The sequence below is a fragment of the Phyllobates terribilis genome, unplaced genomic scaffold, assembly GCF_046119375.1.
Source record: "Phyllobates terribilis strain yellow unplaced genomic scaffold, ASM4611937v1 Scaffold_1__5_contigs__length_1240528914, whole genome shotgun sequence".
Lineage (NCBI taxonomy): Eukaryota > Metazoa > Chordata > Amphibia > Anura > Dendrobatidae > Phyllobates > Phyllobates terribilis.
The window spans coordinates 260175058-260193721 of record NW_027362761.1 but is presented as its reverse complement, the minus strand read 5'-3'; the positions used below and the strand labels follow the sequence as shown (position 1 = coordinate 260193721).

The 18664-nt window shown below is 41.7% G+C and overlaps 1 protein-coding gene across 2 annotated transcripts in view; it reads right to left on the bottom strand.

Annotated features, from left to right (window-relative positions):
- OSGEP (O-sialoglycoprotein endopeptidase) overlaps window positions 1-18664 on the bottom strand; it is a 40136-nt gene that overhangs the window by 11101 nt on the left and 10371 nt on the right. For both annotated transcript variants that reach the window (XM_073671223.1, XM_073671231.1), the window contains 6 exons: window positions 18598-18647; window positions 17616-17694; window positions 8304-8369; window positions 5933-6023; window positions 4858-4933; window positions 4026-4124 (listed from right to left, as the gene is read on the bottom strand). In XM_073671223.1, coding sequence (XP_073527324.1) covers window positions 4026-4124; window positions 4858-4933; window positions 5933-6023; window positions 8304-8369; window positions 17616-17694; window positions 18598-18647 — 461 coding nt within the window. The remainder of the gene's footprint in view (window positions 1-4025; window positions 4125-4857; window positions 4934-5932; window positions 6024-8303; window positions 8370-17615; window positions 17695-18597; window positions 18648-18664) is intronic.

Below are 18664 nucleotides of genomic sequence, written 5' to 3'. Positions count from 1 at the left end.
ACCATAAACAAGGTAACCTATTATAGACAAGGCACCCTGCAGGTACCAGAGTGGTAATCACCAGCAACCGTAGGCTGCGGAAGAATTCTAGAATGATAACTGCTCTGAACACCATTTCCTGAGTATACCTCATGCGCAGGGGCACTCAATCAGATCTCTTCATGATTGGAGGCGAAAGACACACTCGAGAAAAGATTGGTCTTTGTGAAACATGTCCGTCGTCTGACTCAGTCCTGCTTGACAGCTGATACCGGGCTGTTCGGCATGTCTTGTGACCTGGAGGTGCCAGTTCGAGTCTAGATCGGAATCCGACTCGGGTAGCAGGGTGGAGAAGTCCAACTCTATAGCGATCTCTGGGAAAGAGAAGTGAGACATGGGAGTAGTCCTAGATTATGTAGGATCAAGGGGAGTCCAGACGTAAAGCTGGAGGGCACCCGCTCCCTGGAACTCTGCGCGATCTGCTGTAGAAGCATGCGTCTGATATATCTTGGGAAATGATCAGAGCAGCTGAGCTTGTTAGTCAGTCGCGAAGTGACCTCTACCAAGGGTTGGTGAGGTCGGTTACTGGATGCAATAAGGCGGCAACCATCGAAATACCGCTTTCGATCCTGGTGGTGGGGAGCTCCGGAGAGAACTGTGTGCTTGGGGTTGTTGCGGTCGATGCACGGAGATTCCTACTGACCTATGGGCATAGTTGTAGTACCCTCATACCATAAGAACCTTGATGGTCTTTAGTATGGTCTGCCCCACAATCTGTACAGTTTTGGGATGTCCCATGAAATGTCCCACAAACGCTATGGCTTTGGCATGAAATGTCCCACAAACGTTATGGTTTTGGAATGAAATGTCTCACAAACGCTATGGTTTTGGAATGAAGTGCCCCATAAGTTTTGTGGTTTTGGGATGGAAAGTCCCTCTGTTTTTGGAATAGAATGTCACACAAACTCTATGGTTTGGAATGAAGTGCCCAACAAACTCTATGGTTGTGAAATGAAATGTCCCATAAACTCTATTGGACAGGTTAGAAAAAAAGGGGGACTGGGCCCGAGGGGCAGACGGCCGGGACAAGGCCTACCTTATCCTGTGTGGGGGACCCCAGTGTTTATTGCACGTCGGCTAACGGTAGAAGCAGTGCCAGGAGCCGAGACTGAGGAGAGCCAGGAACCGTTGTGACAGAGGCCGTGGCTGTAAATAATAATCCTATTTCTTTTGGGATTTGAACCCTGACACTGTAGTTTCAGAGGCTGATGCCTTACCATTGAGCTATCCAGTCAAGTGATGGTGACGGAGGGCGCGGCTGGCACTGCGATGGAGGCTGCGGCAGTCACTGAAGGGGACGCAGCTAGCGCCATGATGTAGGCCGAAGCTGGCGAGGAGACTCGGTAGTGCTAGCGCTGTGACAGGGGCCGCGGCTGGCGCTGAGATGGAGGCCGCGGCTGGCGCTGTGACAGAGGCCGTAGCTGGCGGTGTGGCGCGTGCAGCGGCTGTAGCTGTGACCCCGGCTGCGGCAGGCGCCAAGATGGAGAAAGCGCGAGTAATGGCGCCAGCGTGAGAGGGAGGGGGCGGAGTCGAAAGTCGCACAGAGAGCCCGCGCTGAGGAAAAGAAAAAACAGCAGGGATTGGATAGAAAAAAGGAGCTAGGAAGAGTCCGTGGCTCTGAGGGGCTAATGGTGCACTGGGGGACGTGTCTAGTCGTGGAATGGAACTAGGCCAAAGCGGTCCCCGACGGTGCAGAAGACGGTGTCGACCCTGGATGAGAGGAGGATCACTGACTAGTGATCATAGTCTTCCTCCCGGCCAGCTCCGAGGAGGGGACTGGGGAGGGGAAAGGTAGGACCATCCGCCACGAGTCCCCCCAAGACGCTTTGGAAGAGTTAGGGGGAAAAAAGGGTCCTGCCTGTTAGACAAGAGAGTGGACAATGTGGGCGACACCACATTGTTCTCTCTGTCCCAAAAGGTGGGAAATCAGGGTGATCAGTTACACCCTGTTACCCGAAGTCACAAGCTGCATCTGAAAAAGAAAGGGAAAACATTAATAAAACACAACAAGATGGTAGAGACTGGTCTGAACGCAGACCCATGTCTTGCCTCCTTGGGCACTAAGCAAAAACTGGTTGGTTCTCTCCCAGTGTGGGTGTAGCCTGCTGGGGAGGAGTTAGCCTTTTTTTCTGCCTAGTGTCAGCCTCCTAGTGGCAGCAGCATACACCCATGGTTTCCTGTGTCCCCCCAATGAAGCGATAGAGAAATAATGCCATTCTTAACCCCTTCACCCCCGAGCCTGTTTTCACCTTCATGACAGGGCCAAATTTTACAATTCTGACCACTGTCACTTTATGAGTTAATAACTTTGGAACGCTTCAATGGATCCCACTAATTCTGAGACATAATAGTTAATAAATAATATTTCACTGGCAGGGTTAACTAGTGGGACAGTTTTATAGGTCAGGTTGTTGTGGACGCGGCAATACCAAATATGAGTACTTTATTTATTTATTTCATAAAAATATTTATGGGAATAATATATTTTTTAATTATTTTGTGATATATTTTTTTAAATATTTCCTGACTCTGCAATGAAACATTACAATGTTTCACTATAAAGTGCCCTGAATGAAACCGCACCTCCTACATATAGAACAACTTGGCACAGTCAGCGACAACCCTGGCACACACTGCAAACACGTTTTCTACAGCGGTGCCCCAAGTGCACCGAACATCTGTGGAAAAAATCTAATCTGGCCGAAGATTTCATCCATTATAAATTTATGCTTAAAACATACAACTTTTGCCCTTCACCTCTCCAAACAAACCTACTTCAACACGCTCATCACCTCACTATTCAACAATCCTTAACGACTCTTGACACTTTTCCTTCTCTCCTCCAATCCAAGAGTGCAGGCTCCCATCACAGACTTCATCGCTGATGATCTGGCCAATTATTTCAAAGATAAAAATTGACCATATCCACAGCAAATTTTCTCCCAATCCCCTAATATTATGCATTTTCTTCCCTTCTGCACTTCATCTAGCTCATTTTCTGTTTTTGAACTAGTCAGAAAGAAGAGGTCAACTGGCTTCTCGCCCTACTACCTGCACCAGTGATCCTATTCCCTCACATCTCCTTCAGTCCCTTTTCCTGGCTGTCACCACTCACCTAACTAAAATATTTAAGCCCCATTTCTCATCTGGTATCTTTCCCTCTTCCTTCAAATACGCCAGCATACATCCATTACATAAAAAAAAAATCCCTCGACCAGAACTGCGCTGCTAACTTCAGACCTGTTTCTAATCTCTCCTTCATTTCTAAACTTCTCGAATGTTTGGTCCACTCCTGTCTAATCCTCCATCACTCAGATAAATCCCTTCTTGCCTCTTTACAATTCGATTTCCGCTCTTTAGACTCCACTGAAACTGCCCTCACTAAAGTCTCTAACGATCTAACAACTAAATCTAATGGTCACTACTCCCTGCTGGTTCTCCTCGGCCTCTCTGCAGCATTAGACACTGTGGATCACCAGCTCCTCCTCACTATGCTCCATCAGGCTCAAGGATACTGCTCTCTCTTGGTTCTCCTCCCTGCCTCACAAAATCACCATGAGCACATGCAATGTTGAATGGTGTGAATTCTATGTGCGCTTGGCAAATAACACACTGGAAGTCACATACCGCCGCACGTGTACAAATAGTGAGAGCATACATACGCTTTGCTTACTTGACATTGTGATACATAGTCTCAAAAAAATCTCATAAAATTTGAAGTTTACAATTTTGTGTTGGGCTGAATCCACAGACATCCAAGGCTGCATCTGGCCTTCGGGCCGCAGGTTGAACACCCCTTGATTAGTACATTTTAAATCAATACTTTTTAGTCAAACCATTAGTGTGTGGCTGCTCATTGTTTTCTTTCATAAAAAGGAAACACACAAAGGTGATGAGGATTAATATTTGTTACATTCACTTCTCCACTTTCCTACAAAAATTAAGCCTTTAAGTTAAATAATACTAAACTTGTAAGAGACACTGACCGCTGAGTTATCCAAGAATCTTGTAGTGCTGTGACTTGCCCCGATCGGAACATTTCCCATCCTGCTTGAGCAATCATTGCACCATTGTCAATACAGAACCTGTCAGATACCAAAGATATAAATGTACATAAAATAGAATCATTTTTATACATAGTGCCAACATAATACAGTAAAATGACAAATACTGTATATCAGAAACAATATGGGTTCCTGGCTTATCTGAATGTAAGGCTGTGTGCACACGTTGCAGATTTGGTGCGTTTTTGTCGCGTTTTTTTCTGCATGGATTTGTGGCAAAACCTGATGCCAGCGAAGTGAATGAGAAACCTTAAGTGTCATGCACACGTTGAGTATTTTTTGACTTGCAGATTTAATGCAGAAAATAATCTGCAGCATTAGGGTACGTGCACACGTTGAGTATTTGCAGCAGATTTTTCTGCACCAAGAACAGAGTTGGCATGAAAAACATGTAAAATAAGCACGTTTTTACTTTTTTTTCCCCTCTATTCATTTGAATGAATGAAAAATGTTGCCAAAACACTGAAAGAACTGACACGCTGATGATGTGATAAAACGCTTTGAGGGTTCAAATCTGCAAGTAAAAAATAAGCAACTTGATATTTCGGAAATCTCATTTACTTTGCTGGTACTGTAAAGTGCAGCATTTTTTAACCTTGAAAAACACAGAAAAAAAACAGCGTGTGAACAAGCCCTTACAATGATAAATGTGGGCCTATGTGATTAATATGAAGGAAAGACAGATATTCTACATACAAACAAGATGCTGTATTCGAATTGGAAATAATGAACTAAACGATTATATCGCTCTTACCGCTCATCTGTGGCAAATAGCTTGGCACCTCGTTCTTTGCACATTGCTTCCATCATTTTTTGCAGTCGTACATTACCTAAGTAGTTAAAATGAAGGCTAAGCTGCAATAATTGTCTATTCTCTGGCAGTAAAGCAGTAACTGTATATTGTTTAGTAAATCCTGAAAACACAAGTTACAGAAGTCCTGTATGACAAGTGACTTGGATCCATACTGGATAAATAGGCAGGGTTCACACAGCATGGATTGCAGTCGGAGAATCCATACTAACATGCCACCCTGAGGAAGTCACATACGCGAAACGCGCGTTGGGGACTGGCTAACGACCTGTCTGTGATTCAGCTAATTGGTACTTATCTTTTATAACCGTTAAAAGAAGTCTTTGCATTTATCTATATAAATTGCTATGATTAGGATTTTCTGCATGTCTCTTTACTCTGCATTACTTTACTATAGGCACAAAACCTTTTTGAGAACTTGATAAGCAATATGGCTTTATAAATGTTGGTATATCTGTCAATATGACATGCACCTATGTGAGATTTTATATGTATAGCGACCGGGCTACTGTTTTTCCATATATGGATATATATGACACCATTTTTCTTGGCTGTTCCCAACAGTATTTTTCAGCCCTTTTCTAGGGCCTTTCAATGAGATAGCGAGTTTGCCCACTTGCCTTGTTTTTTATGCATTTTCAATAAAATGTAAAACTTTATATGGTATCATGGACTCTTGGTTCTCCTTTTTTCATTAACATTCTACCCTGTACAGTATACAATGTAAGCAAAGTTTTTAACACACCCCATTCAGAAAAAGTATAAAATATCGCCAGTGGGTTCTAGGCATGCTGTGGATGTCCTCTGTGTTGTAGATTTCTGCTGCAGTTGGTGAAATTTGAGCTGAAATCTAAACACATGAGGGTTCATCATCCATTTTTAGTACAGCCCTGGAGTGTATCTTTTATAGTGTGAGTAAACTTCAAACCCATACACAGTCTACAGTAGTAGGCACAGTAGTATCACAGAGCCAAATGATCATTATCCCATATTTACTTTCCAGTCACTTGTTACTTACATCCAACGCCACCCACTATTAAAACTTCTTGTGAACCGCAATGAGCCATAGCACGCTCTGTTATCTCCACAAGCATAGAGAAGAGGGTTTCCTGCCAGGAAAAAAAAATGTGGCCTTGTAACTATGTGAAAGTGTTTGGAAAGTCAAGTAAGTGTTCAACAATATCACCTAAGTACAACTATATACTGAGACATTTTTTTTCTAAATGCAGATCTGTATTATCCTATTTTCTGTATATGATTATGGGAGCAGTTACTTTGACTAAGCTGTTGGTCAGGGCTGTGAACAGTCACAGCTGCCACACTGTCATTGGAAACCTCAGACAGAAGAAAACTACAGTAGATTGTTGTAAGACCTATGCAGAGGGAAACCTGTCACAAGCAGGAGGCAGGGAAGACAGGCAGAAGCTGCATCATATAGAATATACTGATACTTTACAATGTGAGTCAGGGACAACAGTTCTACAGTAGTGTTCAAAATAATAGCAGTCCAATATGACTAACCAGATTAATCACTATTTTTGGTATAAATTAGATTACCACATGTTACACAATTTACCAGTTGGTGCAGTAGATTCTAAGAAAACCAACAGACTCAGCATTCATGATCTGTATGTTTTTGAATCTGTGTATTTGAATAATTAATTGATATAGGGGATGTGTTCAAAATAATAGCAGTGTGGAGTTCAATTAGTGAGGTTGATCATTATGTGAAGAAAAAGGTGTGAATCGGGTGGCCCTTATTTAAGGGTGAATCCAGCACATGTTCTACATGCATTTCTCCTTGAAAGCCTGAGAAATATGGGTCATTAGAGACATTGTTCAGAAGAATAGCGTACTTTGATTAAAAAGTTGATTGGAGAGGGTAAAACATATAAAGAAGTACAGACAGTGATAGGCTGTTCAGGTAAAATGATTGCCAATGCTTTAAAATTGAAAGTAAAACCAGAGAGATCTGGAAAAAATTTGAAGACTACCCTTCGAATGGATTGAAGAATAGCCAGAATGGCAAAGGCTCAGCCAATGATCAGCTCCAGGATGATCAAAGACAGTCTCATGTTACCTGTGAATACTGTGACAGTTAGAAGACGCCTGTGTGAAGCTAGTCTCTTAGCAAGAAGTCCCCGCAAAGTCCCACTGTTAAAAAAAAAAAAAAAAAGTACTGAAGCGGATACAATTTACCACAGAACACATCCAACTGGCCTAAAGAGAAATGGAGAAGCATTTTGTGGATTGATGAAAGTAAAATTGTACTTTTTGGGACCAAGGGCCGCAGGCAGTTTGTTAAACTCTGCATTCAAGCCACAGTACACTCTGAAGACTCTGAAGCATGATGGTGCAAGGATCATGATATGGGCATGTTTCTCTTACTATGGTGCCGGACTTATTTACCGCATACCAGGGAACATGGACCAGTTTGCATATATTAAAATACTTGAAGAGGTCATGTTGCCTTACGCTGAAGAGGATATGCTCTTGAAATAGGTGTTTCAACAAGACAACGACCCTAAACACACCAGTAAATGAGCAAAATCTTGGTTCCAGTTCAACAAAATTTAGGTTATGGAGGGGCCAGCCCAATCCCCGGATCTTAATCCGATAGAACACTTGTGGGGTGACAACAAAAATGTTGTTTCTTAGACAAAGCCAACAAATCGCAAAAAAGTGTGGGTTGTAGTCAAAGCATCCTGGGCTGGAACAACAGTTGACAGGTGGCAGAAGTTGGTTGACTCTATGCAACATAGATGTGAAGCAGTTCTAAAAAACTGTGGTTATACAAACTAAATATTTGGTTAGTGATTCGCAGGAATGCTAAATCCTAAAAAAAAAAAAAAAAGTACATATTGTGAGTTTGTAGAGACAAATTGCAGACACTACTATTTTTTAGAACAGCCCAATGTTCATTTTTTGCTATTTTCTGTAAAGTAGTTTAAAACTATATACATTTCTCTTCATGTTTTGCATTAGAAAACAATGTGCAATGTTGCCAGTGCATTGAAATAAAAACTAATATAAAGGTTTTGTGCTTAATGTTTTTGAACACACTGCTATTATTTTGAACACTACTGTAAGTCACCGATCTAGTACTTGCTCCCATTAGATAGGACTCAGCACAGCAAGTGCCTCTCCCATGCAACAAAAAAAACCAAAGGCATTATCATCGTTGTATTCAGCATTAGGGTAATCATATCAGAGAGAAGAAAGCAAAATCAAGACAGCCTAGAAATGGCACGTCAACTAGAACAGATGTATTCAAGGCATGCACAAAAGCCTCTACATTATATTTAAAAAAACATATGCTGCACAATATAGAGAGAATGTTAGACTGCTTCTTAGAGTTACGTTTTTCCTTAATACATAGAAGAATAAACCTGTAGGGAGAAGCAGAGATCTTCAGGCGTACACGCTCCTGATGAAAGCATCTTGTGTGTAACATCCTGCAAATAAAATTAAAGATTGTATTAGCACATGATCATTAACACACAAGTTACAAATAATGCTAATAATTGATCAATTATTACCAAAATTCTCATTTCTTAGGTAAAATCTGTATTCAGTGAAGACAGACTTTCCCATTACTGAGATAGGAGATGGCAGTTCCTATGGATACAATTCTATGTAGACGGGAGGGAGGAGTTAGAGGTACAGCTCTTCGGTCACCGATCTACATAGAATCTCATCAGTAGCAGCTGCCATCTCCTATCTCAGTAATGGGAAAGTCTCCTCACTGAATACACATTTTATGTGGGAATTGAGAATTTGAATAATAATTGATCAATTCTGGCAGAGAAAGAAGCAGATTTCTCTGGTAAGATATTATATTACAAAGTTGCTTATTTTCACATGTACTATTGATTTATGAAATAAAAATTAAAACTATGGTTACTCCAAGTTATGGTGGTCATGTAAAGATGTGTGCATGGAGACATAAATCTTGCCCATCTTCCAAGTTTTTTTTAGATGCCCTTTAGTAAATATGTGGCTACAGCATATATGGGGGGTATAATATGATTATATAAATATCAAGATTGATGATACAAACCAGGATAAAAAAAACAACATTTATAAATACTTATTTATATATACAAAATGTGTCTATAATAAGCAGACCCAACAGACATCATTGCTGTTTCATTGCCCTTACAATAACCTTAACAGAAAAAAAGTAATCAATACCGGCGGGCGGCAGTGGAGAAATGTTATGTCTGGTGGGTAATAATAAAGCAGAGGAATCTGGAAATTATACAGTACAGGATGCAGACAATGAAAATGATGTTAATAATGTTTCCTTGCTCTGCAGACATATGGAATACTGTACCCAACATGTCTATGGAGTACATGGCCAATAGATAACCGAGTTATACTAATGAGAAAAAGATCTCTATGTACTAAGCCCTCTCTGGAAATGTAACACTTTTCCTAAAATGCTGTATACACTATACACGATCTATTGAAGATGAAGCTTCTTTAATAAAGTTGCTTACTCAACTAAAACTAGAACTAAAGCAGTGGTGCAGAGTGTTTTCTGGTCGTTGGGCCACAAAGTCAGATTGAACGACTTCCAAGGGTCGTAGGAAAACTTAACTAGGTATTGTTGTTTAAGAGGTTTGTGGCATATCAAAAATATATGTCAGAAATGTCTAAGAGATAGAGGTCGTCACATATGTGGAGAATGGGCGCGCAGTATCCCCCAATCAGTACTCTATAGAGGAGGAGACCCTGCACTTATGTAACTCCCTCCATTGAAGACTATGGGTGTGGTACAGGGAAAATATATATCTTTGTACCGTGTTAGCCAGTAGATAGAAAAATATTTAGATTGGAGAGTCCTCAGTGGTTGATACCTTTTAATGGCTAACTGAAAAGATGGTAACAAATTGCAAGCTTTTGAAACTACTCAGGTTTCTTCATCACCAGGCATAGTATAACACAGAATCTGAAGAGTCACATATTTATACACAGCAAGACACAGAAATAATGCAATAGATGAGACAAGTGACGTAAAGCAGAAGTATTACTATAGGAGAGGGATAAACAGTTATGGCCATAAATATTGGAATAGTTCATAGATAAGGAGTGTGAATGTTTTATTAGCCTGTGATTGAGGTCTGGTCCAGGGTTGTGATGACCCCACAAGTCTGAGGAGCACATTCCTTAGTTGATCTAAAATGACATAAATCCATGAGACACATTCATTCCTGCTCTGACGGTGTCAAAGGTCATCATGAGTTTATATTCCCAAACTTTTCTGTCTCTCTTGAGAATTGAAATTGCCTTTTAATACCAGTAATTTCATGTCCATTATGCTGTGATCAGGGATCCCTGTTGTGCAATTTCTCCTGAGTACACAGATGCCCCATATGTGGGGGAAAACTACTGTTTGGGCGCACGGCCGGGCTCTGAAAGGAAGGAGTGATGTTGTGGAACGTAGACTTTGATGGAATGGTCTGTGGTTCTCATGTCGCAATTGGAGAACCCCTGATGTGCCTAAAGAGTGGAAACCCCCCACAAGTGACTCCATTTTGGAAACTAGACCCCTCAATAAATTTATCTAGACATGGTGAGCACCTTGAACCCAAAGGTACTTCACAGAATTTTACAAGGTTGATCTTTGAAAATGAAGACAAAATATTTTTCCTACAAAAATATTGTTTTAGCCCCAAATTTTTAAATTTTGCGCAATTTCTCCTGAGTACACCGATTACTCCATATGTGGTCGAAAACTACTTTTGAGGTACAGTGCAAAGCTCAGAAGGGAAGAAGCGCTATATTGGGGTTCATATTTTGCTGGAATGGTTTGAGGTGCCATGTCACATTGCCAGAGCCCCTGCGGTGTCAAAACAGCAAAAAAAAACCCACATGTGATTTTATTTTACAAACTACACCCTCCCATGAATTCATCTAGGGGTGCAGTGATCATATTAACAACACATGTGCCTCACAGAATTTTATACCATTTGGGGGGTGAAGAAAGAATAATTACATTTTTACAGGTGAAATGTTGTCTTAGCCCCAAGTTTTTAATTTTTCTATAGGCTAGTAGGAAAAAAATGGACCTGAGTTTGTTGTAAAATTTTCTCCTGAGTGCGCCAATACCCTACATGTAAATCGGGAAACACTTTTGAGGCACAGTGCACAGCTCAGAAGGTAAGAAGTGCCATGTCACATTGGCAGAGCCCCTAAGGTGCCAGAACAGCAGAACACTCCATAAGAGACCCCATTTTACAAACTACACCTCTCAAAGAATTCATCTTGGGGTGCAGTGGGCATGTTGACACCACATGTGCCTCACAGAATTTTACACCATTGGGCGGTGAAGAAAGAATAATTATTTTTTTACCCAGTTTTCTCCCACATATGGGGTATCAGCTTACTCAGGAGACATTGCACAACAAATTGCATGGTGCAATTTCTCCAGTTACCCTTATGAAAATGGAAAATTTGGGGCTGAAAAACACTTGTTTTTTTAACATGGCTCAATGTTATAAACTTCTGTGAAGCACCTGGGGAGTCAAGGTGCTCACCGCACAGCTAGAAAAGTTCCCTGAGGGGTCTAATTTCCAAAATGGTGTCACTTGTAGGGGGTTTCCACTGTTTAGGCACATCAGGGGCTCTCCAAACGCAACATGGCATCCGCTAATTATTCAAGCAAATTTTACATTCAAACAGGCAAATGGCGCTCCTTCCCTTCTGAACCCTGCAGTGCGCCCAAACAGTGGTTTTCCCCCACATATGGGGTATTGTCGTGCTCAGGAGAAATTGCACAACACATTTTGGGGTCCATTTTTTTCATGCTACCCTTGCAAAAATAAAAAAAATGGGGTCTAAAGTAAATTTTGTGTGAAAAAAAGTTAAATGTTAATTTTTTTCCTTCCACGTTGCTTCAGTTCCTGTGAAGCACCTGAAGGGTTAACAAACTTCTTGAATGTGGTTTTGAACACCTTGAGGGGTGCAGTTTTTAGAATGGTGTCACTTTTGGGTATTTTCTGTCATAAAGGCCCTTCAAAGTCACTTCAAATGTGATGTGGTCCCTAAAAAAATGGTTTTGTAAATTTTGATGGAAAAAAGAGAAATTGCTGGTCAACTTTTAACCCTTATAACGTCCTAACCCCAAAAAAATGTTGGTTCCAAAATTGTGCTGATGTAAAGTAGACCTGTGGGAAATGTTATTTATTAACTATTTTGTGTGACATAAGGCTGGGTGCCCACGTAGCGTTTTTCAAGCGTTTATGCTGCGGAATTTCCGCAGCGTAAACGCTTGTTAAACGCTAGGTAATCCGCACCCCATGGTCCCCAAGGGGATTCCGCATGTTCTATGCACATGCTGCGGATTTTTCCGCAGCGTTTATGCTGCGTACAAAAATCCGCAGCATGTCATTTAATTTTGCGGTAGCGCAGCGGAACTCCCGCCATTGACTTGCATTGAGATGCATAGAAACCGCGACTATACATTTTTACAAGCGGCTTCTATGCGTCTCTATGTGCGGATGGTACCCAGTTCTGGAGAAGAGGAGACTCTCATCCAGACCTGGGTACCATTGTACCTGTAAAAAAAGAATAAAATAACAAATAAAGTTATATTCACCTGTCCGGCGGCTTCTCTCTGAATGCCGGCATCGCTTGAGGACCTGCGGTGACGTCACAGTCATGTGACCGCAGGCCCTTCACCGCTCTGTCTCGCGATATGCCGGCAGCCGGGAACCAGACAGGAACGAGCGCTGCAGCCACGCCGGGGCATCGGGGGTGAGTATAGCTTTATTTGTTTTAATTTTTACGGTTCACACTGTATAAATCCATGCTGTTTGCATGGATTTATACAGTGTGACCTAGTTGTCAAGCACTTTCCAAGTGATGCTATCGCCTGGAAAGCGCTTGTCAATCTGCATGCGGAAACGCATGTGAATCCGCATGTATTCTGCAGGAAAAACGCATGCACAATCTGCATGCATTTTTTCTGCCCGGGAGATGCAGAAATGCTGCAGAAATTTTCTGCTTCATTTCTGCATCGTGGGCACATAGCCTAACTCTCTGATTTAACCACTTTACAGCCTGTGCCGTATTTGTACGCACAGGCTGTAACCCCACGGTTCAGTGAGGGCTCCGGCGGTGAGGCCGCACTGAACCGGGCACATGTCAGCTGATTATTACAGCTGACATGTGCCCGCAACAGCCGCGGGTTGAATCGTTAAATGCCGCTGTCAATCTCTGGCATTTAACATCGCCCCGCCGGAAGAGCGTCACTTACCCCGCCCATCGGTGACCCCGTCACGTGATCGCGGGTCACCGATGGGTGGGCATGACAACCCTGGGTCTGCAGCAGACTCCAGTGGTTGTCATGAGCTGGTCGCTATGAGCGCCACCTATTGGTCGGCGCTCATAGCACAGGACCATTTCTGCTACATACAGGTGGATCTGCTGATCATCTGTATGTAGCAGAGGCGATCAGACAAGTGCTGCTTCTAGTCTCCTATGGAGACTATAGAAGCAAGCAAAAAGTGAAATTTTTTTTTTCAAAAAATATAAAAAAAATATAAAAGTTTAAATCACCCCCCTTTCGCCCATTCAAAATAAAACAATGAAAAAAAACCCACATACACATATTTGGTATCGCTGCGTTCAGAATCGCCCAATATATCAATGTAGAAAAATAATTAATCCGATCGGTAAACGGCGTAATGAGAAAAAAATTCTTAATGCCAGAATTACGGTTTTTGATTGCCGCAACATTGCAATAAAATGCAATAACGGGCGATCAAAACATCAGATCTACCCCAAAATAGTATCAATAAAAACGTCAGCTCGGTGCGCAAAATATAAGCCCTCATCCGGCCCCAGATCCCGAAAAATGGAGACGCTGTGGGTCTTGGAAAATGGCGCCTTTTTTTTTTTCACCACTTAAATAAAAAAGAACCTATACATGTTTGGTATCTACGGACTCGTAATGACCTGGAGAATAATAATGGCAGGTCAGTTTTAGCATTCAGTGAACGTGCTAAAAAAAAAAAAAAACATCTGTGGTATTGCACTTTTTTGCAATTTCACCGCACTTGGAATTTTTTTCCCGTTTTTCCGTACATGATATGGTAAAACCAGTAATGGCGTTGAAAAGTACAACTCGTCCCGCAAAAAATAAGCCCTCACTCGGCCATATTGACTAAAAAATAAAAATGCTATGGCTCTGGGAACAAGGGGAGCAAAAAACGAAAATGCAAAAACGGAAAATCCCAGGGTTGTGAAGTGGTTAAGAGCATGGAAATTCAAAGTTTGAAAATTGCAAAATTTTCGCCAAATTTCCTATTTTTCACAAATAAACACAAGTCATAGCGAAGAAATATTACCACCATCATGAAGTACAATATGTCACGAAAAAACAGTCTCAGAATCAGTGGGATCCGTTGAAGTGTTCCAGAGTAATTACCTCGTAAAGTGACAGTGGTCAGAATTGTAAAAATTGGCCTGGTCATTAACGTGCAAGCCACCCTCGGGGGTAAAGGGGTTAATATTATCGACCATTTACTTTTTCTTCCTGTGAGTGGTTGTTGTAGGGGCCTCACCACACTGGTTTGCTGTGTAGACAGCCTGGCTCTAAAGGCCCCGTCACACTTAGCGACACTACAGCGATCCCGACAACGATACGACCAGTCAGGGATCGTTGCTGCGTCGCTATGTGGTCGCTGGTGAGATGTCAAACAGTCAGATCTTCCCAACGACCCGTAACGATCTGTATAACGATGCACACCTATGTTTTTCTGTGTCTGGGTCGTTTAACAAGGTCGTTGGTAAGGTGTCAAACACACCGATACATGCTACCCAGCGGGGCCTCAACGATCAATTAAATGTCCAGACCTTTCCGACAGGACCAGCGATCTCACAGCAGGGGCCTGGTCGCTGCTAAGTGTCAAACGTAGCGAGATCGCTACTGAGGTCGCTGTTGCGTCACAAAACTTGTGACTCAGCAGCGATCTCGCTTAGTGTGATGAGGGCTTTAGTGTTGTGCTTATCAGAACAATTGTCTGCAGCGGCTTATCCTCAGAGTTAGTGAGTCACAGGTGCTGAGCTGTTCACTGCCATCATCTGTACTCCAAATGAATATGTTCTGATATTAATGCAGCTAAAGTCAGGCAAATACAGTGGATAAAAGCAGGGGTTTGAAAGCCACTTGCATACTATTTTTTTTATACAGGCAAATTCCTTAATAAAGTGATGAAGTCTCATAACTTTAAATGCTGGACAAAATTATTAAAGCACCACTCCAGCGTTTTTGTTTATTGCAGCACTGGAGAGAATCTAAGTTCCCTGCCCCTACTTTCATTCTCACCTGCTGGCATCTTCTCCTTTTATCACTATGGTTCTCGTCAGTCTCCTGCAGTTTGTGACCTGCCGGATCGCTCCAGTGTTTCATGGAGCTGAGGTCGCAACTCAATACAAGTCTATGAGACCCCCGTTCTGGCCTAGTTCTGGTTCTCATAGACTTGCATTGAGAGCTTGTGACGTAACTTCTAACTACAGGCCAGTCAGTTGTGGTCATAAGATGGCCCTGTGAGACCGGAGCAGTGCTGAAAAAAGGTGAAGACGGCGTAGGGCGAGTATAAGACCAGAAGCAGGGACACTAGAAGCACCACTCCAGTGCTGAAAAAAAAACAAAAAAAAACACTGGAGTGGTGCTTTAACCCCTTTACAACCCTTGCCGAATTAGTACGCATATTTGCGTACCGCCCGTTCAGTGAGGGCTGCTGCGCTGAGCCCTCACTGAACGGAGCACATGTCAGCTGATTCTTACAGCTGACATGTGCCCGCAACAGCCGCGGGTGGAATCGCGATCCACCCGCGGCTGTTAACATGTTAAATGAAGCTGTCAATCTCCGACAGCGGCATTTAACGCGCGCTTCCGGGTCGCGCGTCATAAGCCCCGCCCATCGGCGACCCCGTCACGTGATTGCGGGTCACCGATGGGTGGGCATGACAACCCAGGGTCCGCAGCAGACGCCTGTGGTTGTCATGATCTGGTCGCTATGAGCGCCACCTAGTGGTCGGCGCTCATAGCACAGGACCATTTCTGCTGCACGCAGGGGATCTGCTTGTCCCCTGTATGTAGCAGAGCCATCAGACAACTGCTGCTTCTAGTCTCCTATGGAGACTATCGAAGCAAGCAAAAAGTGAAAAAAAAGTTTTTCAAAATATAAAAAAAAATGAAAAAAAAATGAAAGTTTAAATCACCCCCCTTTAGCCCCATTCAAAATAAAATATATAAAAAAAAACCCTACATAGACATATTTGGTATCGCCGCGTTCAGAATCGCCCGATCTATCAATATAAAAAAAGAATTAATCCGAACGGTAAACGGCGTAACGAGAAAAAAATTCTAAACGCCAGAATTACGTTTTTTGGTCGCCGCAAAATTGCAATAAAATGCAATAACGGGTGATCAAAACATCGGATCTACCCCAAAATGATATCAATAAAAACGTCAGACCGGCGTGCAAAAAATAAGCCCTCACCCAGCCCCAGATCACGAAAAATGGAGACGCTAAAGGTCTCGGAAAATGGCGCTATTTTTTTTTTTTTTTTACCAAATTTTGGATTTTTTGTTAACCACTTAAATATAAAAGAACCTATACATGTTTGGTGTCTATGAACTCGTAATGACCTGTAGAATAAGAATGGCTGGTCAGTTTTAGCATTCAGTGTACATGGTAAAAAAAATAAATAAAAAACAACTGTGGTATTGCACTTTTTTTTTGCAATTTTACCGCACTTGGAATTTTTTTCCCGTTTTCCCGTACACGATATGGTAAAACTAGTAATGGCGTTGAAAAGTACAACTCGTCCCGCAAAAAATAAGCCCTCACACGGCCATACTGACCAAAAAATAAAAACACTATGGCTCTGGGAACAAGGGGAGCAAAAAACGAAAAAGCAAAAACGGAAAAAGCGCTGGTCCTTAAGGGGTTAAAAAAGAAAAAAAAGTGTTGCTGTTTAACCATGAAAATATTAAAGACCTTATATTTGGTATTGCCGTAATTGTATTGACCTGGAGAATCATTTTACTAGGTCATTTTTACTGCACAATGAACAACATAAAAACAAAACTCAACAAACAATAGCTTTATTCTGTATTTATTCAACATTTCACACCAATTTTATTTCCATTTTTCTGTATATTATATGGTGAAATGAATGTTGTCGTTTAAAACTGCAATTTGCCCAACAAAAAAGCTCTCACATGGCGATGTCGACAAAAAAAAAAAAGTGATAGTGCTTGGAAATAAGGGGAGGTAAAGTGGAAGTTCAAAAATGAAAAACTGCCCGGCCTAAAAGGGTAATATACACAAGATAAAATGGCAAAACAGTGTAAAGCTTTACTCACACATCAGTATCTGTATGCCAAAACCAGGAGTCTCTCCTAAACATAGAACAGGCGTCATTACAGTTTCTCTAAGTTCCACTCCTGGTTTTGGCATACAAATACTGACCAAATTCTGATGTGTGAATAAGCCCTTAGACATGTTTCCCATGGTCCGTGTTCATGGACCATGGTTGGATCAGAATAACAGGTCTGACGACCAGATCTCACTGCCTGCAGGGAATACTTTACCTCCTGATACAATAGTCTAAAGGTAAGAAATCATTTTGATTGAATATCTTAATAGGTCCAGGTTTCTTAATATGGGAATATGTTTTACCTCAGTGTATGACAGAATACCGGAGAAGGACACATCCATCCCCTTCACATTGTAGGGAAGCTCCACAAACTTTTTGCCCCTAAGATTAAAATGAAGGGAAAGCTTTAATGTACGCAAGTGGCTAATGCGACACACTTAGGTTATGTCTAATGTTACACAGCCATCAATCAGTCTTACAACTGATTTAGGGGATTGTAATTCCAGCAATACACATGGAATCAGTCATTGGCATAAATGCACAGTGCTTTGACGATGAAGGCATGGGCCACAATGATGTATACCAGGTAGCTGGGGGCCTACAAATGGCTCTCAGGTCTGCCTTCTTAGTGCACCTATTACACCATAAAAAGTAAAATATATAATAATTCATGTTTCAAGATATTAAAAATAAAAAAAGCCCAAACAAAAAGGTTTCCCAATTAAAAAAAAAGTTTCATTTTGTAAAAAATAAAGAACCTGTAACTACACGAACTATAAAGCAAGCCTCAAAAATCTAAACATAATCAAAGAGTTACCTCCTCCTGTATAAAAAAAAAGGAGATCACTTCTAGCAAAATGCAAGTTGGGAGTGGTGGGTGCCTTGTACCCAGAATATTCGCTTCAACTTAGCATTATTACAGTGTTACTTTCTTTGCCTAGCTGGGTGCTTATTTAGTTTTTCCTTGTTACTGCATCTCACTGGTGCCACTTCCTCTGATCATCACTATCTTGTGCTGACATCTCAACACTTTTACTTGCTCTGGGCTATCTTGGTCTTATAGTGCCCTCTTGTGGCTAGAGGTTTCATTGCAGTGTTCTGATTCCCAGTACCGTTTGTGATCTTGAGTATATACATGACCGATGAATTTTGTTTTTTATTTGTGATTTAATAACGTATTTTTTCAATATATGTTGGTTATCTTACATTTTTTTTTATTTTTATGTGCTCTGATGTTACTATAGTAAAACACTATATGGACAGTGATCAGCACTTCATACTCACTTCTTAGCCATTTGTTCAATGTTATAGCCAGGGCTGGGGTCATTTGAGATCTTGGACAAACCAGAAG